The sequence below is a fragment of the Gekko japonicus genome, unplaced genomic scaffold (assembly GCF_001447785.1).
Source record: "Gekko japonicus isolate JY-2015 unplaced genomic scaffold, Gekko_japonicus_V1.1 scaffold1446, whole genome shotgun sequence".
Lineage (NCBI taxonomy): Eukaryota > Metazoa > Chordata > Lepidosauria > Squamata > Gekkonidae > Gekko > Gekko japonicus.
This window is the reverse complement of record NW_015164714.1, coordinates 439,801-467,080: the sequence shown is the minus strand read 5'-3', so window position 1 is coordinate 467,080 and position 27,280 is coordinate 439,801. Positions and strand designations below refer to the sequence as shown.

The window sequence follows — 27,280 nt, the reverse complement described above, 5'->3', positions numbered from 1 at the left end:
AGTGGTGGCAGTAATCATGTTTTGAGGCAAGACAAGTTTTCTGGAGCAGGGGGTTCCACAGTCTTTAAACTGGATCAAGAAACAAGCTAGTAGCCAATGCACTTGGCCCAATATTGGTGAAATACGATCTCTGCAGGGGCTCACAATTAAAAACCTTGCTTGCATTGGGCACCAGTTAAAGTATTCAGACATTCTTCAAAGTCAGTCCTGAATATAGAACATGTTGCAGTGATCCAGCCTGGATGTTACCAAGGCATGTGTAACTGTGGTCAGATTTGCTTTCTCTACAAGTGCCCCCATTGATGAGACTGCAATGTAAAGAGGTAGAACACAGTCCTGGCAACTTCAGCAATTTACTTCTCAAGCGACAGAACCAGATCCATAAGTATCCCCAGACTGTGAACTTGATTCTTCAGGAGAAGGGCAGTTCCATCCAGTGCTAATTGTAAACTTACACAGCTCAGCCTGCTGACAGTGGACTGTCTTGTCTAGTAGTTTAAGCTTTGGTTTATTTGTCCACATGCATCCCTTCACCATCTCCAAACATCAATTAAGTGCTTTGCCTTTATCTCTAGAATTAGAAAGAAGAATTAGGTTTGTGTATCGTCAGCATATTGATGACACTGCACTACAAATATCTGGATAACCTCTTTGTTGTATATTAACCAAGTACTGTGCACGCGGTCGGGGTTTGCACATGGCCATGCGAACGGGTGTAGCTTCACATCAGAGAACAATGCAAAGCGCGGATCCTAGAATGGACCAATAGGTTAGCTCAGATCCAAGAAAGGACCTTTGGTGTATGAGTGCAAAGAGTAAACCTATCACGGGGAGTGGGGTGTGGTTTCTTTGGGTGATTTAAGATGGATTTCAGGCCAGCTATCTTGTCTCAGTTTCTCTTGTCTCCAATAAATTATGAGCTAAATCACTACAACGCATCTAGAACTCAGTACTTTATACTGGCGACGAAGGTCCCAATGAGCGACTCTGCCTCCAACTCTGCCACTAGCACCGCACTGTGCACCAGCCTCCAGGCCCCGCATCACATCAGCACTCCGAGTCATGGCAGCTACTTCAGGACAGATCTCTATCTTCGAACCAGCTCACCTGGAGCTGTGGGAGGCCTGGGTTGAGCAACTTACCTATTTCCTCCGGGTCCAGGGAACAACCGATGCTGATCCGAAGAAATCATGGCTACTCAGCATGTGCAGAGTCTCCACGATCCGCCTGGTGCAGGGCCTCATCACACCCAAGACGTTGGACGCCGTGACATTCGAGGAACTGGTAAAGGCCCTCACCGATCATTTCGTGTCGAAACCATCCAAGATGGCGATGCGCATGGACTTTTTTGCGTGAAACCAAAGACCTGGAGAATCAGCTGCTGACTTCATGACAGACATTTGCAGACTAGCAATCGACTGTGAGTTCCCTGCTATCAAGGATGCCCTTTTGAACCAATTCATCTGGAGCATCCAAGAGCCAAAACTCCACCAGAAGTCGGCCTCGAGGACATCAAATTGGACAAGGCACTCCAAGTGGCCACAGCATTAGAAAAGTCCCAAAAAGGCTGCCAGGCATCGGCGGCCCACCACACATCCACCAACCCCATCTCAGACCCATCAGATGAGGAGGACATCCTTCAGGTTCGCTGTCAGGCCAGCTGAGGGCCATGGCTGCCATCTGGAACCGCCCCGCACTCAACGCAAGCAAAGCACAACCGACGTGCGCCAGCTGTGGGGGTCCGCATGAACACTGCTCCTGCCAGTTTCAGGATGTAACCTGCCGGTCCTATGGCAAGACAGAACACATTGCATGGGCCTGCCATTCCCGCAGAAGCAGACAACAGACGACACATCAGGAATCGACGGACCTGCACACCACATCAGCCAACCACCACCACCAGGTACTGAATTTGCCCTGGGACTATCTTGTCTCAGTTTCTCTTGTCTCCAATAAATTATGAGCTAAATCACTACAATGCGTCTAGAACCCAGTATACTCTTCCACTAGTTTCTTATAGATGGTAAATAGCATGGTAGATGCAGGGAAAATCACGCAAAGCTGCAAGGCAAAATGCAGCCGTGCAGCAGCTTGTGTGAAATTGACATGAACCATCGGGGCAAAGAGAAGAGTGAGTGCGGAGCAACGCTTGTGGGAAATCACCCTCAGATTCACCGTTCAACCAGGTGGGCAACCAAGACAATTTATTTTCTTGAGTGGATTAGTCTGGTATAAATTTGAATGGATTAATCAGGCATAAGATGTTTCCTTTTTATTAATTTATGTATGTACGTATGTATGTACTGAGTGTGTCAATGCAGCCAATAGGATAGGATATCCAATAAGCAGTGTAATGGGACTTAAAGCCAGGTAAACAACCTGGAACAAAGCTGAAATAAAGTGAAATTATTAACATAGTACATTAAACAATGCAGAAGTTACATAACAGTAGTCCACAGCTTTTCCTTTATTAAAGCATTCTTCCTTAATCAATTCCATTACAATAAAACCCTTTGTAAAAATGCCATCCCGAATCATTCTGTATTGCAGAGTTTGTGACATGCGAGGAGGAGTGTGGGAGCCTTCCTGACCACATTAAGCAGGCCACTCCATTAGGTGAGGGTCACAGTGGGGACTTGATCCTGCCTGTTTGCAGGGTGGCACCTGCTTGAAGGCCTTGCTCAGATGAGTGAAGCTGTTGGGGCAGAGCATAAGAGGTGGTTCTGCAGATATGAGGGCCAAGGCCATGAAGGGCTTTGTATATGATAACCAGTAACTTGAACTGAACCCAGATTGAAGTCCAGCAGCACATGAGAGACCAACAAGATTTTTGGTGTATATATAAGCTTTTGAGAGTCAAAGTTCCCTTTGTCAGATACGAAGGGAGCATTGACTCTCGGACACTTATATACCCAAAATCTTGTTAGTCTTGAAGGTCCTACTGGATGCCAATCTAGCTGGCCTATTGCAGACCAACATGACTACCCTCTGAAACTATCTTAAACGGAACCCAGTAACTGATGGGTAGCCAATGGAGTGACTGCAGAGTGGGGATAATATGCATGGTATGCCTAGCTCCTTGTAATAACCAATCTGTGGCATACTGCACCAAGTGGGGTCTCCAAGTTGACTTTGAAGGTAGACCTTTATTGAGTGCTACAGATTTCCCATGTCAAGGTAGTGGACCATCTTCTAGGGTAAACTAACTTGGTAGAAAGAGGGTTTTTTGGCGTCTGCCTTAACTTGTTTCTCCAGCAGTAATGTTGGATCCAGTATAACCCCTAAACTATTGACTGAGTCAGTGTGGGTCAGCTGAACCCTATTGAAGGTGGGAAGCACAATGTATTTCAAGATCTCTGCCTTTCCAATCAGCATTATTTCTGTCTTGTCAGGGTATAGTTTCAATTTGTTCACTCTTAGCCATTTAACTACAGCAGACAGGCAGGAATTCAGGACTTCTACCACATCACTTGGAGATTTGAATAAGGAGATAAAGAACTGGGCGTCTTGTGTTCATTGCATTGGAATAACTCATCCATGGAACATTTTTCAATTGGAAATATCCATTAGCAAACTTTAGCCTCACACTTTTTTCCTTCACAAGGACCCAACTTTTTCCTAAGCTTTATATGAGAAAGCACCTGTTGTTTAAGAATAAACAAGAGGGGGACCCGCAATACTCGTGGGGGGGGAGAAGAGCTCCATCTCCTCCATCCCCCCCGCTCGATCTCCCCGAGGCCGCGGTGGCGAGGCTGGTCCTCCACCCCGCCCGGCTCTGAGGCGGCGGAGGCGAGTCCGGTTCCCCCCCGCCCGGCTCCGAGGCCGGTCCTTTCCCCCCCTTTGCCGGGCTCGGCGGCAGGCGCGGCAGCGGCGACGGTCCTCCCCACCCGCCCGCCCGGCTCCGAGGCGGCGGCGGCAGCGGGGCAGCGAGGCCAGCTACAGAGCGTTCCCTGCGCATGTGCAGGGGACGCTCTGTCACTTTCGGGGGATTTAAACATCCCCCCAAATTTTTTTTCAACTTTTTGGATTTTTATGCACACGTTGGGACCACCCCACGTGTGCACAAACCTTCCCCTCCCCCCCAAGTGCCCCCGGAGTGCGGATTTAGCGGTCCGCACTCACGGGGGCAACTTGGCTATTAGATATATAGATATCTGTTCACATACTGTTGAAGAGGTGAAAATGGTCTCCAAAGGCAATTTCTAACCACACCAGACCAGGGATCTCTCCACTCTTCAGAGCTATCACCCTTTTTAGCCTGGGTAGGGGAATTCCTTCTTTGTCTAGAAGATTTATCCCCTTTCATTGGCCTGTCATCCTTGCAGTCATCCTTGCCAACTTTCTTCAGTTCTCCTGTCTGTGTTAAACTGCTCTCAGTCAGGGTTGAATTCTGAAACTTTCAGTAGTCTACTCTTCTCAGCTAGGGCGGAAACCGGATTGTCAGTACTCAGCTCAGTCAAGGCATAAATGTGACTGAATCCTCCTCAGCATCCAGTTCAGAAGTCTTTCTCTGAACAGCTGGTGCTAACCAATCAGATTCCTTGGAGCAGCCTGTCACTCAAGGCTTTCTGTTTCTGTGATGAATTAACCCTTCACAGTCCTTCAGCTGTTTGTACAGCACATCTAAAAGCATTCCATCACAGAAGGCTTGAAGAAATAAGGGTGACTAATGATAGTTTCAGGTCACTACTCCTAGGGAACAACTCTGTTAGTCACGCAGTGTGAAGAAGACTGAAAGATTCCTTATTTGGATATTCAGAGCTAGAATTGACCTGATGTGGCAAGCAGAGTTCTTTCATCAAGAGACTAAAATATAGGGTGTCTGGTGAGGAGCTTCCTGACTGTTACTCCAGCAGCAGTATCCTGTGTCTGGTCCAGGTCAATGTCAGTACTGGTGTTTGACTTGCAGCAATCAGGAAAGGTCTGGGAAGTATCAGGTCAGTTCTATGAGGCAAACCTTCCCAGTAACCCCCTGACTCAAACATTTCTAGACGAAACAGTTGATGATGCCATAGATTCCATGACAGCTCTGGGGCATGGGGGAGAGGAGAAAGTTTAATTAATGCTCAGATTGAATCAGAGTTTCAAAATTAGGTAAAATACACAATTGTGATCATAATGTCTGAACAACATTGATATGATGATGGAACACGTTAAACAGCTTTCATTTAAATCATAGTTATGAATAGAGGAACATTGTAAAAAACCTTGCTGAATCAAACAAAAATTCGTTTTATCAAATATTCTGTTTTCAACAGTGGCTTGTCAGGAAACCAATGAGAAAGCTTTGAATGCAACATCTCTTGCTTCTTGTTTGCATGCGCACACACACTTTGAACAACTAGTATTCAGAAGCATTTTTCCTATGAACATGGAGGTTCTGTTTAGCTACCATGTCTAATAACCATTGATACACTTTCCCACCAGGATATGCAGTATTTAACTCAAATAACCTGATGGGTTTGTGTTATCCTGTTCTTGTGAACTGATGCATTCATAAAGAAACTCACTGCTGGTTGCTGATCACCATTTTTCCCCACTGAGAAAGCAAAACATCCATGCTCCCAATTCTAGTGGGCCTTCTATTCAGAATAGGGGGCAAAAAAGCTGAGAACAATAGCTTATTTATTTAGAAGAACATTCTATACTGCTTTTCCAGAGGCAGCTTACAAATAAAACGAAAACGACCAACCCAAATAAAACTAGACCAGCCAACAGTAAAGTGGTCTCAAACCAGCAGCCATAAAACCAACAAAATATTTAAAAAAAAAAAAAAATTGCATAAAGCGACGTAAAAGCACACCCGAACCAGGCTTAGAACAGATCAAATACAGGCCAAAGAATCCATAAAAGTTCTATGTTTAGAGCTTCCCTGTTGCATTTCATTCACAAAGAGCAGATTAAAATGAGGCAGCGAATATATAGAGGGGAAAGATCTGCTACAGCACACAGTGGAGTGCTTGCCAGTATGTAATATTGCTCTTGAGAACGTGCTGCAGTTTGCCACTTGCCATCACAAATTACTCAAAGATAGGCACTCAGCAAACGTGAAGCAGACAACATGTCCTGTGAAGTTTGTCAAGACATTATGAGAAACAGTATAATAATACTTTTTTTAATGAGAAATCGATTTAACTTGAAGAGTTCCCAGAAATGGAGTTCTAATTATGCAGGAGCACCATCTAGGATCCACAGCAGATTGGCTCAGCAGTTCCCACTATGTTCCAGGGCACAATCCAGGAAAACAGCTGGTGAAGATATACTGTCAGAATTAGAGATGCTGCATACTTTGCACTGGGCATACCGTTTTTAGCAGCTGTATTTATGGGTCAAATTTTGGATCTCCTTGCTCAGCTGCTGTCCAGCTTGAACAGTGTGCTGAACAGCTTTGTGGCTGCACAGTAGCAGCAGTGGTAGAATTTCATTTCCATCTGCTTTCCAGGTTACCTTACCTTCCTTCTATCATGGTTCCAACATAGCAGGTGAAATCAATTCTTCCCCATGGTCACAAATGGCTGAAGCAGCAGACCTAAGAGCACTTTCCTGGAGTAAGTCCCATTGAATAAATGAGATCTGCTCCTGAGTAGACCTGCTTAGGACTGCTTCCTGGGTCAGGTAGTTGAACTCAAACTGTAAGACTTATTTACAGACAGAGTTGATTTATAAATAATTGACTGACTCATTTGCTCACTCTTTATTTAGACAAATGGCTGCAAAGTAGCACACAACAACAACAGAGCTATAAGGAGGAAACTCGGAATTCACATTCAGCTGTTTGAGAACATACATAAACATAGAACATGGAAACATAGAGGTGGAAGGGACCTCAAGGGACATCTAGTCCAACCCCCTGTACAATGCAAGAAATTCACAACTACCTCCTACCCACCCCTATTATCCCAGTCACCCCTGCTCTATGGCCAGAGGAAGGCAAAAAAAACCTCCAGAATCCTTGGCCAATCTAGCCTGGAGGAAAATTCCTTCCTGACCCCAAAGTGGAGATTGGTATTACCCTGGGCTTGTAAGAAAGGGCCAGAAGAGCCAAGCACTGGCTCATCCCTTCCAGCCCTCCCTCTCATGATCTGCCTAAATTCACAGAATCAGCATTGCTGTCAGATGGCCATCTAGCCTCGACTTAAAATCCTCCAAAGAAATAAGAGACCACAACCTCCTGAGGAAGCCTATTAGCCAAGGTATTAATGAACAAGGTTTGTGACAGACACCCTTAAAATGTCACATAAACATTCATTTGTAAGTCTTGACCTACACTTGGATTTCACAATTTTCATCTTAGAAAAAGTTTGTTCACAAATGTATGCGGTACCAAAGACTGTGAACATGCCTGCAGCAAATTTCTTTAGGTTGCTAAATATATCAGGTAGATCAGAACAGAAATCCAACAGACTGTAATGACTCTGAGATTATCACTGGTTTGCAAATCCATTAATTGTATCTGAAAAAAGTTACTTGCATCTTCTGGTGCTACTTCAAATGTATTCTGAAACATGCTTGTTTCCTTTCCATGCTTATGGCAACCAGTGAATCTGTTCTGGAATTCCATCTGCATAGGTTCAGTGCTTTAATGTGTCTTCCAAACCTGAATTTTAAATTCCTGTCCTTCTCAAGTTTTAGTCCTTTGCAGCATGAGGAGTTTGAAAACTTACCTTCACTAACTTGCTTCACAAAAATGTTTCATTATGCTTCAAAAGCTTTCAATTCAGAATCCACATGGCACACAAGCTTTCCTTTTCCTTTCAACCTTAGATTCAATGTGTTCAGATGCACTGTGATATCAGTTAAGAAAGCCAAATCAAAAATCCATCCAGGGTCAGAAAGTACTTCTTGACCTTTTCCTTTCTCCTTGAGAAAGACATCAACTTCATGATGAAGACTGAAAAAAAGTTTGAGGACTTTGCCTCTGCTAAACTACCTGACTTCTGCATGGTACAATACATCTCCATATTCTGCATCAATCTCTGAGATAAAATTTCAAAACTGACGATGAGTAAGACCACAATGCCTAATGTAATTAATGTTAAATACAACAATATGCATCAGGCTTTCCCACTGAAGAATCTTACTACACAAGGCTTGCTGATGGATGATGGAGTAAAATTGCATTGGGAAGTGTACCATTTAATTTCAATAACTCTTCACTGATTTTGGCAACAACACCACTTTTTCTTCCCACCATATTTCTTGCAATTTCAGTTGATGCTGTTCTATTTATCCCAACTCAGACCAAGATCTTCTACTGATTTACACACCTTCAAGAATGTGTTTTCTGCAGTTGTAGTGCCTTTAAAACTTTGCAGTGCACACAACTCTCCTGTAATTCTGATGTTGGAATCTATCCATCCTGATAAAAATTAGTAGTTGAGCAATGTCTATAATGTCATTGCTCTCATCTAATGCCAAAGGGGGAAAAAATCAAAACTTTTTGCCTTGACAATCAGTGACATATTCAGATTTTCTCCTAGTTCTTCAACATGTCTGGTGATTGTAGATGCAGATAAACCTAACTGACACAACTAACACGATTTCCTCCATTACTTTAACCATGCACTTTTTAACAAATTCACCATCAGTCTACCACTCAGGAATACATTTAGCAACATGATAGCGGGCCCTCACAGTAGACAGATTCTCCTCAACATGCTTTCTAAAACTATTTTGCTGCAAAACATTGATTTTTCAGAGACTTTATCTTGTTCATTCACACCTCTCCTTGATATATTGAGAAGCTCTTGTGACAGGATTCAAAGTGCCTTTTAACATTGTACTCCTTTAATACTGAGACAGTTTCAAGATATATCAGGCAAACTGCTTTATCCTTGTTTAAAACAAAGAAGTACTCAGTAGTCCGTTTGTCATTAAAAACATGGTGCTCGTCTGCAATTTTTTTGTGTCTTTGAAATAGCACTTTCTTTTGCAGACATCTTCTTACAGAATTTTTAGCAGAGCAGCAGAAGAAAAAAAGGAGGAGGAGGAGATTGGATTTATATCCCGCCCTTCACTCGGAGTCTCAGAGTGGCTTACAAACTCCTTTCCCTTTATCTTCCTGCTTTATCTTCCTTACACACATATGTAGCCTTCAAAATGGTAATGCATGGAGAGGAGGAGTGAAGGAGCTGAGCGTTACAGGTACCTGAGTTTTGCTAGCTAGCAAAGCATCCAGAATGGCCAAAATGGTAGTATGGAGGTTAAGATTAAGAGGGGGCTGACAGAAGGAACCATGGAGACCAGAAGAAACAATGTTGCTATTGAGGTAGAAAGAACAGTGTGGGTCTGAGGGAAAATGACTTGAGGGAGATAACAGGAAACAAGCAGGTTGGAGGGCCACACAGAAAGAGCTTGGGGGCTACATGAGGCCCATGGGGTGCAGGTTGGGGACCCCTGCTTTATATGACAGCCCTTCAAAAGCTTGAAGATGGCTATCATATCACCTCTCAGCCATCTCCTTTCTAGGCTAACATACCCAGCTCCTTCACCCTTTCCTCATAGAACTTGGTTTCCAGACCCCTCACCATCTCAGTCGCACTCCTCTGGACACATACCAGCTTGTCAACATCCTTCTTAAACTGTGGTTCCAAGAACTGAACACAATACTCCAAGTGAGGTCTAACCAGAGCCTGGTAAAGCGATATCATCACTGTGCTGTGGACACTATACTTCTGTCGATGGACCCCAAAATCATATTTGCTTTTTTAGCTACCGCATCACACTGCTAATTCATATTCAGTGTATGGTCTACTAATACCCCTGGGTCCTTTTCACAAGTACTACTGCCAAGACAACTTCTCCTTCCTATAATTATGCATTTGGCTTTTTTCTTCCTAGATGCAGAACTTAACATTTATCTTTGTTGAAATTGATTTTGTTAATTGTAACCCAGTGTTCCAGCCTGTCAAGATCATCCTGTATCTTGATTCTGTTTTCTACTGTATTTGCTACCCCTCCCAATTTAGTGTCATCTGCAAATTTAATGAGCATCCCCTCTATTCTTTCATCCAAGTCATTTATAAAGATGTTGGATGCAGGACAGATCCCTGAGGCACTTCACTTGTCACTCCTCTACAAGAGGGGAACCATTAACAAGCACTCTTCAGGTGCGATCTGTCAACCGGTTACAAATCCACCTAACAGTAATAAGATCCAAACCACATTTTACCAACTTGTCAACAAGAATATCATATGGAACCTTATCAAAGCCTTACTGAAATGAAGATAAACTATATCCATAGCATTCCACTCATCCAAATGTCTGAATTGCTGCTGATTGCACTTTACCATACTGTTTGAGCATGCAGAAAGTAACCCACAATATAGGCTTGAGCAGCTCATAAACAGCCAACCTGTCCAGTGATAAATCATCTCCCTTTTGCAATCAGTGAGCAGATTGTAAATGAAACTGGCGGGAGCTGCTCAAACATCCTTAATCAGAATGTGGCAAGTAAAACACGCAACATTTGAAAGACACCAAGCATCTCTTGTGAGAACAACTTTCCAAACTATCTTAGCAAATATAAGGATTCGGACATATGTTGTTAAAGTTAACTCTGATTTGCATATGGGATAGCTTTTCAAGTCAGCATCCTGAATAGTCCAGCTTAGCCCAGGCTCATCAGCATTTGGGGGCTAAGCAGGGTTGGCCACAGCCAGTGCTTGGATAGGAGACCACCAAGGAAGACTGTGGTTGCTGCACAGAGGAAGGCAAAGGCAATCCACCTCTGATCCTCTCTTGCCTTGGACACCCCGTGGATGGGGTCACCATAAGTCGGTTGCAGCTCAATGGCACGTTCTTTTTCTTTGGGTCAGTTATGATTTATTTTTTTAAGGCAATGTTGAAATATACATACACTTCGGATGCTGATTGCTGGGGGGGGGGGGAAGCAGCTGACATTTCTATAAGACTGTCTGAAGCTGTGCCACCATACATCTAATGAGTGACCTGGTTGACTTCCATGTGAAGAGAGCAAGTAGATTAAAATGAAAGAAAGTATAGGAGACCAGCATGCACTTTTTTTTCCTCCTGGAAAGTGAATCCATAGAGGCTTTAACTATGCTAGAAGATTTAGAGGGTGAAACTCTGTAATATAGCGATAGGCAGATGTTTTCCATATGTTGTCAGCAGGGAACTTCAATCACTCCAAGGCCAGTTAGTACAGCGTTTCATGTTATAGATTTCTCTCTGAAGCCCGGTTTCGAATTAAATTGTGCACGCACATCTTCAAACACACTCTCAAAAACGTGTGAGAATATTTTGTTCGGCTTGCTCTTTTTTGTCTCTCTGCTTCATTGGCTCTGCTGTCCCTAAAATATTGCATCTAACTGGATATATCTCTATGCTAATTCTATGCTTTAAAAATTATTTCCAGATTTTTGTTTAATTCAGATTTCTGAAACTCAGAAGGGGGGGGGGGATAGTTAAAATTCATTGGCTCGCCTTCCTTTTCATGTTCATTGGAAAGTTCATTCTGGCAGTGTAATTCAGCACTCAATTAAATATCCAAATTTTTTACAACTCAGACAGTTTTGGTTCACAGGCAGGTCTATGCTGTTTCACTCAGTCACATTCCTCGGTAGATAATATTTTCATTTCTTAGTACTCTATACATTTTTCTTTTGTTGTACCATATGTTTCTGCACAAATGTTGTTTCCCACAAATATCGTTCCCAGAAATCTCTGGTAATAAAATCCTGACTCTGTATTGCTTTATCGCTTCAGCTAGAAAGATATTGCAACATGAAAGAGTGACTGGAAAGGCAAAAGGTTTGGAACATTAAAAAAAAAAATGACTGTCCTTTCTTTCTCTTGATAGGCAATTCCATGTTGCTACGTGTATTGCCGTCTTTGTATGAAAAGCAATCACAGCCAATTAACAGCCACCTGAGAGACCTGGTTGCACTGATGTCTCACTTGGAACAGTCTGAACAGCACCATCTTTTACAACTTTTGCTGATAGTTGCTAAGAAAAAACAGCCTGAGGTAAGACTTATTAATTCCCTCAGGTAAGTCATAGAAGGGTCTATCATTTTGGTAAACCAGCTCTTAAAACGCTCAAGTTTCTCATGTGGCCCCACGGACTAGGATCTGGATGCAAATGTTCTGTTTGCACCTCCAATTTATTTCCTACATGAACCTTTCAAATTTTAACCTTTGCTGAATTCAAGAAGCACTTTGGGGATTGGAAATAAAAATGGCTTGAAGAGGAACTGCACAAAAAACTCACCCCAGACCCCTTGTAGACATACTCTGGCAGCACTGCAGCGTGTTATAGGAGCAAGGGACACTCACCTGCCAGTTTGGCTCACTTTCCTTCACCGGTAGTGATCAGGCAGCTAATTTATTAATGGGCTGTGTGACTGTTTGCAACATGTTCATGTGTATCTGCAGGAACCGGCTACTGGCAACCATTGGAAGCTGACTCCCAGCTTATGGGGAATCACCTCGGAGCTGGCTTCTGATGTCCCACTGGAAAATTTGTGTTCTGTGCCCAACAAAGCTTTGTCAGGGAGGGATCTGGAGCTGAGTCCCAGATGATCAGCTGGAAGTCAGTTTCTTCTGACCTCCCATCCTGGAAACATTGCTGCCTCTCAGGGCTCTTTTTGTAGAAAAAGCCCAGCAGGAACTCATTAGCATAATAGGCCACACCCAACAGCAGGAACTTATTAGCATATTGGGCCACACCCCTGACAGCACAGCTCATTAGCACATTAGGCCACACCCACATGTTACCAGAAGTGTGGTTATCCAGCCACACCCACCTTTTGCTTGTTATTCTGTTTACCTTGTTTGTTGTCAAAACCCAGGGCCTTTTTTTGTAGCCAGAACTCCTTTGCATGTTAGGCCACACACCCCTAATGTAGCCAATCCTAATGAGTTTCTGCTGTTGGGTGTGGCCTATTATGCGAATGTGTTCCGGCTGAACGTGGCCAACTTGGGAGCCAGCCGGAACTCCGTTCCTGTGCGTTCCTGCCGCAAAATAGCCCTGCTGCATCATATTTAGCTTGGGGGGGATGATGAAAAACTCAGTTGATTTCCCTGCTCTTGCTGTTGGCTTGGGCTGCAGAGAAAAGGAGAGAAACGAGCTCTTTCTCCTCTCCTTTTTGCACCGGAGAGATCAAAAACATTTCTTCTGTCCCCAGCTAGCTCTTTCTTTTATCTCTTTTGCAACTCCACTTTGTAGCTGTTTTGCTGAGGGAGGGGGGAATGATAAGAACCCAGCTGATCTCCCAAACAGCAGTGAGTCAGCTTCTGACCAGGCACCTGCACACTTGTTCAATAGCTGTTTCAGTTATTCAGTGCAATCTAAAGATACCCCTGATCAGCTCGCAGTCTGATCATGAGTATTAAACTGGGACCGATTTCCCACAAGCTGCTGCAGCGCACTGGCTCTTCCTTTTGCCCCGATCATACGTGTCAGTTTCACACTAAGTGTAGCTGCATTTTGCCCCGCAGCTTCGCCTGATTTTCCCCGCCTCTACTCAATCCTCAAAAAACAGGATTCAGTAGAGGCGGGGAAAATTGGGTGAAGCTGCAGGGCAAAATGCAGCTACACTTAGTGTGAAATTGACACGTACGATCAGGGCAAAGGGAAGAGCCAGCGCGCTGCAGCAGCTTGTGGGAACTCGGCCTGGGTAAGTTCAACTGCCCAGCAGGTTCACAAAGAAGCAACAGATTCACCCAAGGCTGCTTTTGCACCTGGGGGGCTTGGGAGGGGATGAAAGTTCTTACCTAGTTTCCCAGCAGTGGCTTTCAGGGGGAGACAATTGGGCCCTGGCTCCAAAACAGGAGTCAATCTGTAGCTGTCCAGTAGGGGGGGGGGCAAGCAGACGTGAAGACCCTTCACTAGTGTCTGCTCCCTGAAGCTTTAAGATGTCACTGCTGGAGACCAGGCCTCACTGACCCCATGTCAAAATCATCCAAATGTAACAAATAGACTGTGCTTGAGACCAAAGACAATGTGACTTAAAGATTATCAGGAGATCTTTTGTGCAACAGCTGATCAGACAAGTATGATGTAGTGGTTTAGAGTTGAACCCAGGGACACCTAGGTTTTTCCCATTCAGACCAGGAAACTCACTAGCAGTGCCATTTTAAGCAGAGGTTCTAAACCCAGGGACTTAGAAGGGTGTAACTCTGTTTACGATTGTATTATAGGTGACCTTGAGTCATTCACCTTCTTTCTCTCTTGTCTAACATTGCAAGGGGGAAAGTGGGATAATTGCTGAGCTTTTCAGAAGAAGGGCAGGATATTATAGGTGACCTTGAGTCATTCACCTTCTTTCTCTCTTGTCTAACATTGCAAGGGGGAAAGTGGGATAATTGCTGAGCTTTTCAGAAGAAGGGCAGGATATAACTGCATGAAAGCCATGCATAATATTCTTACTTTACTGGTATTCAAGTTTCCCAGAGAATCTCACTCTGTCCTGCATAGAGGAATTTCCAGCTGGAATCCAAGTCTCCATTGCTGGGTTCTCTAGTTCTTTTTTGGTGCTATTCCAGGGTGGGGATGAGTTCTTAGGTGCTCCAGCAAGCCAGCTGTGATGAAAAGAATCAGCAACAGCACCTTGGATACTGTGTCAAGTGCTACAACTCAGTGGTGCAGCCCATGGTATAATAAAACAGAAGACACCCCTTTGCAAGGTGGGTTTCCCTTAGGAAGTGTGAATGTTCACCATTCATCAGATAACTACTAATGTTTCTGAATGGGTCATTCCAAACAGAATTTTCATGATCCAGTTTCAGCTCAAACACAATAGCTTTCAAATACGGTCATTTGACTGGAAGGTAGCATGTGCTGAGACAGGGAGTCATTTATTTATTTTATTTATTAGAATAATAATAAGAAGAAGAGATTGGATTTATACCCCGCCCTTCACTACCCAAAGGTATCTCAGAGTGGCTTACAAACTCCTTTCTCTCCCGCTCCCCACAACAGACACCCTGTGAGGTGGGTGGGGCTGAGAGAGCTCTTGACAGAAACTGCCCTTTTTCAAGAACAGCTCTTATCAGAGCTACGGTTTGCCCAAGGTCATCCATCCAGGTGCAAGTGGAAAAGTGGGGAATCAAACCCGGTTCTCCCAGATTAGAGTCGACGCACTTAACCACTACACCAAACTGGCTCTCTTATTATTGTATTTCTATCCCACCCTCCCCGCGAACGGGCTCAGGGCGGCTCACAAACGGGCTCATGTGCACCTATATGTTGTGTGAATACCTGTAAGCAGCCTTCATATGTGTAGCTTCCAATGTGAGGGCAGGCTCGAGGGCAGGCTTGATCTTGGCAGCTCTAACAAATACAAAAATAAAGAGTCGGCAAATGGCTAAACTGAACACATGAAGCTGCCTTTACTCTGAATCACATCACTGGTCTATCAAGATCAGTATTATCCGTTCAAATTGGCAGTGGCTGTCCAGGATCACAGGTAGAGGTCTTTGACATCACTGACTACTTGATCCCTTTAACTGGAGAAACTGAGAACTTCTACATGTGAAACAAATGCTGTTCATTTTTAATTTATTTACAAAATCCGTATCCTGCCTTTTTGCCCAGACGGGGACACCAAGGCGGCTAACAAGTAAATCCACAACAGTATAAAACATATTGTGGAAAAAAGAAGACCAAAACAGGGGGCAGGAAGGAGGGTTAGGGTTAGTGTTACCAACTCCAGTTTCAGAAATTCCTGGAGGTTTGGGGGTGGTCCGTGGGGAGGGTGGAGTTTGCAGAGGAGAGAAAACTCAGTGGGCACGTGATGTTTATGAGGCATAAGGCATACAAGAATGCCTTATTTATAGAGTATAAATTTCAGAAGTCTTCATTAAAAAAAGTGGGGAAAGCCAACAGAAATTGACCATCTTGCATTCTTAAATTGAATTTTTAAAATGAATCGTTAATATGAACTGTAGAGCACCATTTTAGTTGTATTTAGTTGTATTTATTGAATTTTGATGTATTCTATGTTTTATCTCGGCATACGCCTGTTTGCCGCCTGGGCCGTATGGGTAGGGCGGGATATAAATCCCAAAAAATAAAATAAAATAAATAAAATAAATAAATGCCATAGAGTCTGGCGTCTGGAACGGCCATTTTCTCCAGGGGAACTGATCTCTGTGGTCTGGAGATTCAGGTGCCACCTGGAGGCTGGTATCCCTAGATGCTGCACCATTGAGCTGCAGCCCCTCCCCTTACTGAATGAATCATATGCAAAGTTATAATCAACTGTGTCTGTGTAAAGAAAGATTTTCCTGTAAGCTATGGAGGGGAGGTACAGTTTCTCCTACCACATTTGCAGTGCAGTGCAGAATACTGAAAAAGGGAAAGATTCAAAATATATCAAAAATAATTGTTGCATTGTTGCAAAATATTTGCACATAAACTGCCATATTGGCCATTTCCTGAATGTGGTGGTGTTTTCCCCGGGTGACGAGTTTGTCCATTTACTGTACAGGTTTGCTTGACAGAGTTGGATAGTATCTCATTAAAATGCTCAATAAAATGGTTTTAATCAATTGCCAGAACAGGATAGGAAAAAATACCATTTGTTTCAATTGATGTTAAAGAAGGGTTAGAGTGGATCAAAATAGGTTTAATAGGCTGAAAGAAACACTATTATTAAAATAGGCTGAAGGGGTCTTCAAACAGATTGCTAGCCACCCAGAGTGTTTTTGTGTGTGGGGGGGGATAAATGGTATGGGGGACAGAGTTACGAGACTACCAGCCACAATCAAGCAATCTTCAACCCCAAACTTACTGCCATTTTGGATTTTCCTTGCTTGTACACAAAATATTGTGTGCCATTATTCTCTTTCCTTCTGCAAAGATAAAGATATTTTAAATGCTTTTGGAGTTTTTAAAGGTTAGTTACCAGGAATAACTGCCAGATTAGGAACAAAGTGGGGAAAGCCAACAGAAATAATCTCATGTTTGGTGTACAGTTCACACTGTTGCACAAGAAGGATGTTTATGAGGCATAAGGCATACAAGAATGCCTTATTTATAGAGTATAAATTTCAGAAGTCTTCATTAAAAAAATCAACAGAAACTTAATATCCATCTCTCAGTACAGTCAATGGGAACCTTCTTAAAATATACAGCTGCAGAGGATATATAACTCTGTCTATGAAAAAGATTTACCAGTCTGACACGGCATTTTGGTCTTTCTTTGGTGCCTAAATCAAATGACATCTTTTCAGCCTAATTTCCATTCTCTAGTTAATATCGCTTTGCTGTACCATTAGGTCTCTGTTGTGCTCTGTAAAAATATGATCTGACCTTTCAAAGGGGGGGGGGCTTTATTTCATGCTAAAGCAATGTGCAACTATTATGCTGTAGTGGGTTATGCTGGACTTGAAGAAGAGAGGTCCAGGTTCAAATGAGTGCTCGGCTATAAAGCTTACTTGGGAAATTTAAGCAAGCCGCTACCTTTCATCCTAGCCTGCTTCACAGACCTGGCAACCCTACAGTGCAGGGTGGGATACAAACAGAATTAAATAAATAAAATTTAAAAATTCAAGAATAACAAAACTCTAGATGATCTGGAAAACCATTCAGTGAACTGTAACTTGCAATTTCAAGTGTTCCCTGAGAAAGTGGAACATAATGTCTTATTCCAGTGGCTTCAGATGCAGCACTTGATAGAGAGAGCTCACAGAATTTTACTATCTGATGTAGGAAGCTTTGATGCTTGAAAACTTATGCCCTGGAAATCTTGTCAGTCTTTAGGGTACCACTGGGCTCAGATCTTGCTATTCTACTGCAAACCAACACAGCTACCTGCCTGAAGGAATCCTACACTGTAATATTTCAAAATATCAGACAAACCATATCCAGGCCATGATAGATATCTCTCCCTTATTATAAAAGAGTTTTGGGTGCCAGAATTCTAAAATTGGCCCCTTTAGTGTTAGGCCGAAAAAAACTGCCACTCGGAAGACACTGGCTGGGTTCATTGGCTGCTTTGTGCAGTCCCGGCCAGCGTTCCAAGGTCATTTACATATGGAAGCTGATTGGACTACACTCCATTCCACAGCTCAAACTCACCCCCCCCCAAGGCAGTTGGAATTTTCAGTTGGGAGAGGAGAATGATGTCAGCTGCTCCCTAGGCAGAGGCTGTGTGTGTGTGTGTGGGGGGGGTTGTAAAGACAGACAGGCAGATAAACGTTGGCTGATGGTTGCCAACTCCAGGTTCGAACTCCAGGACATAGGGTTGCCAACTCCAGGTTGGAAACTTCCAGGATATTTTAGGGATGAAGCCTGCTGAGGGTGGGATCTGAGGAGGAGGAGGAAGAGGGGGACCTCAGACAGATACAATGCCATGCTGCCCACACTCCAGACAAGCTGTTGCCAGTCTCCAGGTGACAGCTGGAGAGATCTTAAAGCTTTGGTGCTACTTCAAAGTTCCCCAGGAGCCCAAAACAGAGTAGTGTTTTGGAAAATCTTGAGGAATTGTTTGGTTTCATTCAATGATACCTAGTTTGCAAACCACAATCCAAAGTAAAATGCTCTGTCTATACCATAAATATTTATAATTCATAGATTTATATTAATCTAGGCTCTCCAAAAATAAATAGCAGTGAAATATATGCTGCAGTATTTTGCTGTATTGTGAGACAGCTTTCTACATGCTGTAGTGTTTCCTGTTAGTGGCAATTTGTACTGTAGCAATATGGCAAAACACCAAGGATGATAAAGAGAAGGGAAATGGAAGTTTGAGAAAGGAGGATGCAAGGATGAGAACAAGATGAAAGTAAGAAAAAGGTGGGATGGAGTTGGTTCTCTTTTCTGCAAACCAAGATTTCAAGTCACAATTTAATCTTGGGTTGCCATGAAAGCAGTGAGTTTTCAATTTGTGTATAAGGGGAACAGGGAGGAAGCCTGATGCAACATACAAATCTAGGATCCCCCAAACTAACTTGTTATTACATCTGATACTAAACTAATGCTTGAAAATAATGCTGCTGTTGTTTAATTCTCTTCAGCTAGAAGATGAAATCTCAACTTTACGACAAGTGTTAGTAGCCAAAGAGAAGCATCTTGTGGAAATAAAACAAAAACTTGGTATCAACTTGATGAATGAACTGAAACAGAACTTTAGCAAAAGCTGGCATGATGTGCAAACCACCACTGCGTGAGTACAAACTACCCACACAATCGTTCTTTACTTTTGTGTAGCACTAAGTGTTTCTTTCACAAATCTTTAGAAATTTAGTGGGGTTCAGTGGTTTGACTGCTAAACACATATAACAAAAAACATAAAGTGAGTTTTAATTGATTTATATTCACATGTGAATTATCTCAGAATGAGTGAGTTATATTAAAATCAAAAGATAAGGAACTACTAACAGCCATCAGTGAGCTTCATGGTTCAACAGCTCTCGGAATCAATTCTCCCATTACTACTGGCTACTAGTATGGTATGGCCGAGATTGGGGGGGCAAGGCGGGCGACAGAAGGCCGATGCCTCCGTCGCCCGGCCCTCTACAGAATCCACCCCCCAAACCTCCAGGTATTTCCCTCCTTAGAGCTGGCAACCCTACATTCCCCTCAGTGCCTGTTGGTAGGCAACTAAGCTTGGTCCTGTCACCTACTTTGGCCTTTGGGAGAAAACACATTGGGGCCAATCCTGATAGGGTTGCCAACTCCAGATGGGAAATTCCTGGAGACTTGAGGGATGGAGCCTGAAGAGGGTGAGGTTTGAGGAGGGGTGGGACCTCAGACAGGTACACTGCCATAGACTCCACCCTCCAAACCAGTCAGTCTCACATAGGGAACCATTGTTGCCAATCTCCAGGTGAGGGCTGGAGAGCACTCAGTATTACAACTGCTCTGCAGAAGGGAGGGCAGAAGTCAGCTGAAGTCAAAGGGGCAGATAATGGTAGGTTGGTGGCTAGCTGGGAAGGAGATGGGGTTGCCAACTACATGCTGACAAATTCCTGGGGATTTGAGGGGTGGAGCCTGGAGAGGGTGGGGTTTGCAGAGGGGTGGGACCTCAGACAGGTAGAATGCCATAGACTCCACCCTCCAAACCAGCCATTTTGTCCTGGATAACAATTGTTGCCAATCTCCAGGTGAGGGCTACAGATTACTCACAATTACAACTGCTCTTCAGGTAGCAGAGATCAGTTCCTCTGGAGAAAACAGTGGACTCTGTCATTATACCCTGCTGAGGTCACCACAGCAAATTGACACTGTTTGCCCAAAGCCAGAGAACTGCCCCAGAGCCTCTTTCTAGATCCCGTTGTATTGCTTTCACAACGGGCTTTACTGCTAGTATTCATATATTTCCTTATCAAAGACAATATAGAGCCATAAACATATGTGAAGTTGCCATATGCTGAGTCACACCATTTGTCTATCATGGTTAGCATTGCCGACCCTGACTGGTAGAAGTCCTCCAGGGTGTCAGGTAGAGTATTTTCACATCACCTACAACTGGATCCTTCTTTTGAGATGCTGGGGACTGAACTTGGGGCCTTTTTCGTGCAAAGCAGATGCTCTGTCACTGAGCTAAACCCTTCCCCTAGGACTATCTAGGGGTGGCTCATATGATATGCTGCACCTACATATAGTAGGAAGTGGGAGGAGGTAGGAAGTGTACCTTTGGACAGATTAATTTGGTATACATGGTTAAAATTCTGTATTAAATGCAGCAAGCCAGCCATGCATACCAAGCCTATATAGACACCAAAACATTGGAGGTGGGGCTGAAATGCCAGGTGGTATGGAGAAGGAAGGCATGTCTCACTTCCTCCCATTTACCACCATATGTACAGCCAGTAAATTCCTAATGATCTAGCCCGTATCTGGTTTTCCCCTGTTTTTGATTGATTTTCCTCTTTTTCTGTTATGTTACTTCGCTTTTGTTGCATTATAGAACTACGGATGACTGAGATTGTGTATTAAAAGGCTGACAATTTTTAATGTCTTTAATAGGAAGGAACTTGTGCAGGGTTAGAATTGTGAGTACAGTGGGGAAGAATAAATGTATATATGGAACTGTTCTAAATAACATTGTATTGACTGACATGTTTGCATTAGAATTATATTAATTTTAAAAGCATGTTAGGAATTGCCAAATTGAAAGATTCTTTAACAGGATATATCATTGGAGAGCTTTAAGGAAAAGGAGACTGTTTATAGGTTTTAATGAGAACTTTGCAAGGGAATATCTGCATGGAAATTCTCCATGTTAAAATGGGAAGTAGTGCACATGAACTGAGATATACATGAGTTTTGAATAATTGGGATTATATAGATGTCCAAATCTAGAAGCATTACATAAACAATCCTAATATATTGCTAAGTGCTTAATTATTTGAGTTTGTATCCAAACCACTGGTTTATACTAATTTCAGGTGCTAATATTTTTCGAAGTATTTAATTATTTGGGTTTCAATCCAAACCACTGGTTTATACTAATTTCAAGTGAAATTCACCCTGGCATTCAAAATTTGCTTTTTACAAACTGTGTGTTTTACATAAAATTCGATTTAGGGGACTATTCAGTAGGTAGACTGAACTGTTTTCATTCAGCAGTCTCATGATGCAAATATTAATTTTGGTATCAAAGACCTATTTGTTTGTTGTGCTACTATTGTTATTGCTACTGGTTTAATATTTTATGGTTGCTGCTGCTTTAATAGTTTATGTTGTGGTGGTTTTACTGGCTAACGATGTTTTTACTGTATACTGATACTATTTTATGATTCTAAGCTATACTTGGTGCTCCTTTTTTAAAAGTGGAAAGGCTGTGAATGCATTAAAATCAATAATATTCCTTGATTTCCAAGAATCTACTTTTACAAATTCATATCTGCCAGTGTAAATTGCCCAAGATTTCAGTTTTTCAATTTTTTTTAGGATGTTCCCTACTGCGTTAGATGAAAGAACTGTATTACAAAAGTGTGTACTGTACTGATGGATACTATAGCCATTTGATGCTTATTTTTCCCATTTCAAAGACTCAGTGATCTAGGATCGTAATAATAAAAGTGACTGATGGATTGACATTGCCGAGGGTCCAATTCCCTGTCACTGTAATCCTTTCATTGCAGTTCATGGACTGACACTGATTTAAAACAGCTGGCAATCTGGATCCCAAATTTCATTCTTTGTTGTAGCTATCACGCCTGGGATTTCAGAGATTCCTTGGGGATCATGGAGGATTCCTGCTATTCTTTAATTCCCTATGTCATTGGAGACTTTAACTGACACGTTTTTAAAATCAATACAATTTCATGCTACTCTAAAGGGAGAAACTTGAGAATGTCATAGGGTAGGGGGATTGTACACTGAAAAATTTCCTTAATTATGAAATGCTGACTCTATGCATTTATAACCTGAGGCTACTCATATGCTTTGTGTGAAAGTAAACTTGAGTTGACTTCTTTGCAAGTTTTTCATATTATAATAATGATAGAAGGAATGTTTTGTAAAAATGAATTAGCATTCTGAACCCCTATAGATTATCAGTGATTAATCTTTACTTTCTTCCCCCTTTATTTTTTTAGGTGCTTCAAGAATGTATTCCCTCTCTAATTAGTCACCTAAGAGATCCCAGTAATAATGACATCATCCTAAATATACTGATAGAAATATCAGGCTATGCACCAGAAGTACTGGCCAATTTGCTTCCTATACTGAAAGAGATTGGAGATAGTTTCCCAAGTCTGATTGGACAAACAGCAAAGCTCTACGGAGCCGTTGGACTCATTGATGAGGTATGGAAACTGTCATGTGCTGAGAATAATTATTTATTATCATATAATGTGCCTGGACAGCAGTCCTACCATAAAGGTTCTCCCTTCAGTAGCCACAGGAACAACAGTACAAGTGACATCCACTTTGAACAGCTCCTAAAGGTAAACGTGGTTTTTACAACTGTGCAAAGAGCTTGTTGCAACAGCTCTTGAATTGCACTTGAAAGGAGAAATCAAGGGTGGGGGAGACAACATGGTTTAGTGCTTAGAATACTGGGCTGTGATTGTGAGACATGGGTTCAAATCTCTGTTTGCCATGAAACCTCTTGGGTGACCTGGGGCCAGTCATTCTTTCTCAGCCTAACTCAAGGCTGTTGTTGTGAGGATAAAAATGGAGGAGGAGAGTCAGTGCACAGGATCATATGGAAGGAGATAGTCCTTCAAATATGTGAATCCCAGGGCATGAGGGGCTTTAAAGGTCATAATGAGCCCTTTGAGTTGTACTTGGAAGCAGACTGGCAGCCAATGCAGCTGTTTCAAAATGGGCAACGTATGTTCCTAGTGGCTAGACGCTGACAATAGTTGGGCTGCTACATTCTGGACCAATTGTAGCTTCTGGGTTGTCTTCAAGGGCAGCCCTGTGTAGAGCACATTGCAGTAATCCAACCATGAGGTTACATAAGCATGGATCACCGTGGCCAGATTGGGTCAGTCTAGGTAACAAGGCAGAGTCCATGGGCACCCCAAGCTGTTAACCTGCTCTGAAAAAGCCAATATCACTCCATCTAGGTCAAGTGGATTCAGTCCCTCTAGAATTGCAGCCTTTTCATACAGCATTTGGAAACAGTCTTGTCTGGATTTAGCTTCAGCTTGTGTGCCTTAGTCATCTTGCCACTGCCTCAAAGCACAGTTCAGAACCAAAATAGACACATCTGGAGGCTTGGATAATGAAATATGGAGCTTGACACCCAACCCCAAAGCTCTGGGCAATCTCATTCTGCGGCCACACACACATACACAAGCATAGATGAGAGAATAGAACCTCATCCTTCACCTTACAGAACCAAAAAACAACACAATAAAAGCAAGTATGTTGTATCCAATAAGCATAGCAATAAAACCAGATTACACAGAGAAATAGTGAAATAAAAATAGTGTAATACATCCCATAAACAATGAAACAGGAGTGGGAGAAAGAAAGATAACTCTACTTACACTTTTTCACAATATTTATACTTCACCTTTCAAACGTGGACTTAAGGCTGATTAAATAGATTGAGTCAATACAATTGATAGGATGGGACATTCAGTAAACAAGGCAATAGGAACCAGAGTTGCAGGACCAACCAGAAATCTAAAAACAGAACTGAAACAAAGCATCAATATTAATATGACGCATTCAATAATGCAAAAATTACATGAAATAGTAGATTTTTTTTCTGTAGAGCAATTTACTGAACGTAGGCCTGTCCTTGGTGAAATGCCACATACGAAGAATGCTGAAGGCATGACAACCCTGTCCTCTAATGTGAAATCCTACTGATAGCTAGGGATTTAAAATATCCTTTGTGTGATAGTTATCCACCCATTTTCAACACATGTAAGCTGTGCCCATCGGTGGGTATAAAAGCTTGCCTGTGATGAGTGTATGATCGTTTAACTAGAGTGTGAAAATTCCATCTAGATGGAATACCACACTGCTGTGCATAAGAATTCATGTTATGGGGCCGTTTCACAGTCTGCTTGGGAACAGATTAAAGTGATTTGCATTCCATCCTCAGACAGCAAAATGCTGTGTTGCACATTCATGTAGAGTTCTCTGGAGTATCCTAATCAAGGCATTTCAGGAAGCAGCCATGACCCAGGGCTGACCTGCTTTGGGGGAAGTGCAATATACTTATTGCTATACTGTGCTTTTCCTGGCACAGGTCATCTGTGAGCCAGAACTGTGAGATTTATGTAACACTCTGAGCGGGATTTTTATGTAAATGCCTGCTATGGCATTTATTAGTCAGGAACTTTGCAAGTCACTTTAGGCACATGTTGTGCCTAAGACTGTAAAAGCCCTTTCAGCAACCGCTTGTTAGCTGTTAGACTGGAGTAGTTTTACATAGAATTATAATGTAAATTGTGTTAAGACCATTGAAATCCATAAATTTAGACTGGAGGAAATCTTCAGAGGATTGTATTGTTAATCTGCTTCAACCTATGAGGGTTAGGAAATACCTGGAGACTTTGGAGGTGGAGCCTTAGGGTTTGGGGAGGGGAGGGACTTCAATGGAGTATAATGCCATAGAGTCTATCTTCCAAAGCAGCTATTTTTTCCAGGTGATCTCTGTTGCCTGGAGATCAGTTAGAATCCCTGGAGAACTCCAGGGACCACCTGGAGGTTGGCCACCTTACTTCTGTGGATTCTATGAGGGAAAGGTATAAGGAGACGGCGGCCATATTGTTGCAAGCATGGCCTTTGGATACACAAAAGCACCTGTATTTTGTTTAGCTTGATAGAAAAAGGCACTTTCTTAATGGTTTCTAATGGGGGATTGCTATTCCAAAATACTGGATATTTTGGGAACTGAGAGGCAGTGTCTGTAGTGTTTAGGGTTTCTAGGATCTGGGAGACCCAGATTAGAAACCTACCTGGCCATGGAAGCGTGCTAGGCGATCTTGAGCCAGTCACATACTCTCAGCCTAACCTATCTCACGGGCTTGTTGTGAGGATAAAATGGTGGAGAGAATGATGTAAGCTGCTTTGGGGAGAAAGGTAGAGTATAAATGAGGTAAATAAAACAAACCTACCAAGCTGGGTGCTACAGGAAATGGTTCGGCTATTGTTTGTGTTAGACTAGAGAAAGTGAATGAAGTTTGTATTCTGGTATGTAACTGTTTTAGAAGGCTGTTTTATTTGAGGGTGGATGCCTACTCCTTGTCTTGTACATGTATCCAAAGAAAAGGAGATTTTATACCTAAAAAAAATTCATGAGATACTAGGCCATTGATATAGTACGATATCACTTTGAACAATTATTTTAAATGTTACATGATGCTTATCCAGATACCTTTTCATCTTTTCATCACTGCCATCTTTTCCCTATTCTAGTTACTAAAAATGTCCAAGGCTTTCCTGATAATGTCAATATCTGTCTTCTGTCTTGCCATTTGCCCACTGAGGACAGGGAATCCCGTGCCACCACCCCCAAACCTCCATCCTCGATTATTTGTGGAGCAGGAGAAAAAAATGGCAGGGGGAAATAGCATTGATGGTGACACTTTAGAAATGTTCCCAGTATCTGTGGTCTTGGGGTAATTCCTAGAGGATCACTTGGAAGTGCTGTCACATCCTCCAAATCTCCACATGGAAGTAATGTCACATCCTTTGTGGTACTCTAGGAATTTCACTAGTCTCAATGGTGTTTACCATAGAGTTTGGGGAAATTCCTAGAGTGTCAAAGAGAATGTGACATCAGAGCTCTTGAACCACCACTGTTCTGGTCAATACCCAAAAATATCCTGGAATTTGCCAGTGCAGGGCTGGCAACCCTCAATCCTAACTGATGCCTATAACAATCAGACTACATTATACAAAAGTCTACTGCAGCAGGTCATGACCATGCTTTTGCAGACTAATTTCAACTTTTCATGGAGATTGAAGCCCTGCAAAACCAGTTCTAGCACAGAGAATAAAGCAGTGCACAAAATAAAGGGATGCACACAGTGTAGGCAGTGGTAGCTGTACAATATGGCATCCACCTCTCTCAGTTGTATGCATGGCCTAATCCAGAGTTCTGAGAGTACAGCAATAACATTTCACTTTCCCCCCTCACCCTGGTTGGGTAGGATAGACATATGAAGCTGCCTTAGACTAATTTTGGTCCATATAGACCAGTACTGTGTACTCTGACTTGTATCCACTCTTTAAGGTTAGGTCACTGTATACAGAGTTCTTTCTTAGCCCTGCAGTGAAGATTCTTTACCTGTAGATGCTGAAGCCTGACTGTAGATCTTTATGCATGCTAAACACGATAAAAGGAATTAATGACACTAAAACCATGAATCTGGTTATTTGAGTCCCCTTTCCCTGCCAGAATGAGATATAGAATGGGGTTGGCAGGGCTGTAGATAAGTTTGCTATGATGTCCTGTCCACTTCCCTCCTTCAGAGGCAAGATTTTCCCTGTTTTTCTTTCCCTTCTGTGACTGAGTCACCCTAGTTATCTGTTTTCTTCTTTCCTGAAGGATTCTGGCTGTCCCACCATGTCACAGTAACCTGAGGGAACCTGAGGGAAGGAACCTGAGGGAAGAAATGAGAACCCCCTTTAACTTATACAGCTTAAATGGTACTCAAGAAGTTTTTAATATTCCAGATTAACAAAATATTTTATTCAACATATTGGGGAAAAGTCAGGTGAAATCAGGGGTAATATTTCTGAGGTGACTCAATATAGATAATTCTGAGGTAAAATCAGTACATGCACAGACTTTAGTTCTTATGTTTCAGGCTAATGAGAGTTTCTTAAGCTTTTCAGTGACTTAAATCTTTATGTTGAAAGGCTTTTGGTTTCTTGAAGGCTGGTAC

At 42.6% G+C, this 27,280-nt stretch overlaps 1 protein-coding gene across 1 annotated transcript in view; it reads left to right on the top strand.

Moving 5' to 3' along the window:
• Positions 1 to 1,669: 1,669 nt before the first annotated feature.
• The window catches only part of VEPH1 (ventricular zone expressed PH domain containing 1), a 147,103-nt gene continuing 121,492 nt past the window's right edge, over positions 1,670 to 27,280 (top strand). Inside the window, exons 1-4 of the mRNA XM_015409553.1 lie at positions 1,670 to 1,793; positions 2,551 to 2,616; positions 11,823 to 11,989; positions 22,517 to 22,726. Of these exons, the coding sequence (XP_015265039.1) occupies positions 1,670 to 1,793; positions 2,551 to 2,616; positions 11,823 to 11,989; positions 22,517 to 22,726 (567 nt within the window). The remainder of the gene's footprint in view (positions 1,794 to 2,550; positions 2,617 to 11,822; positions 11,990 to 22,516; positions 22,727 to 27,280) is intronic.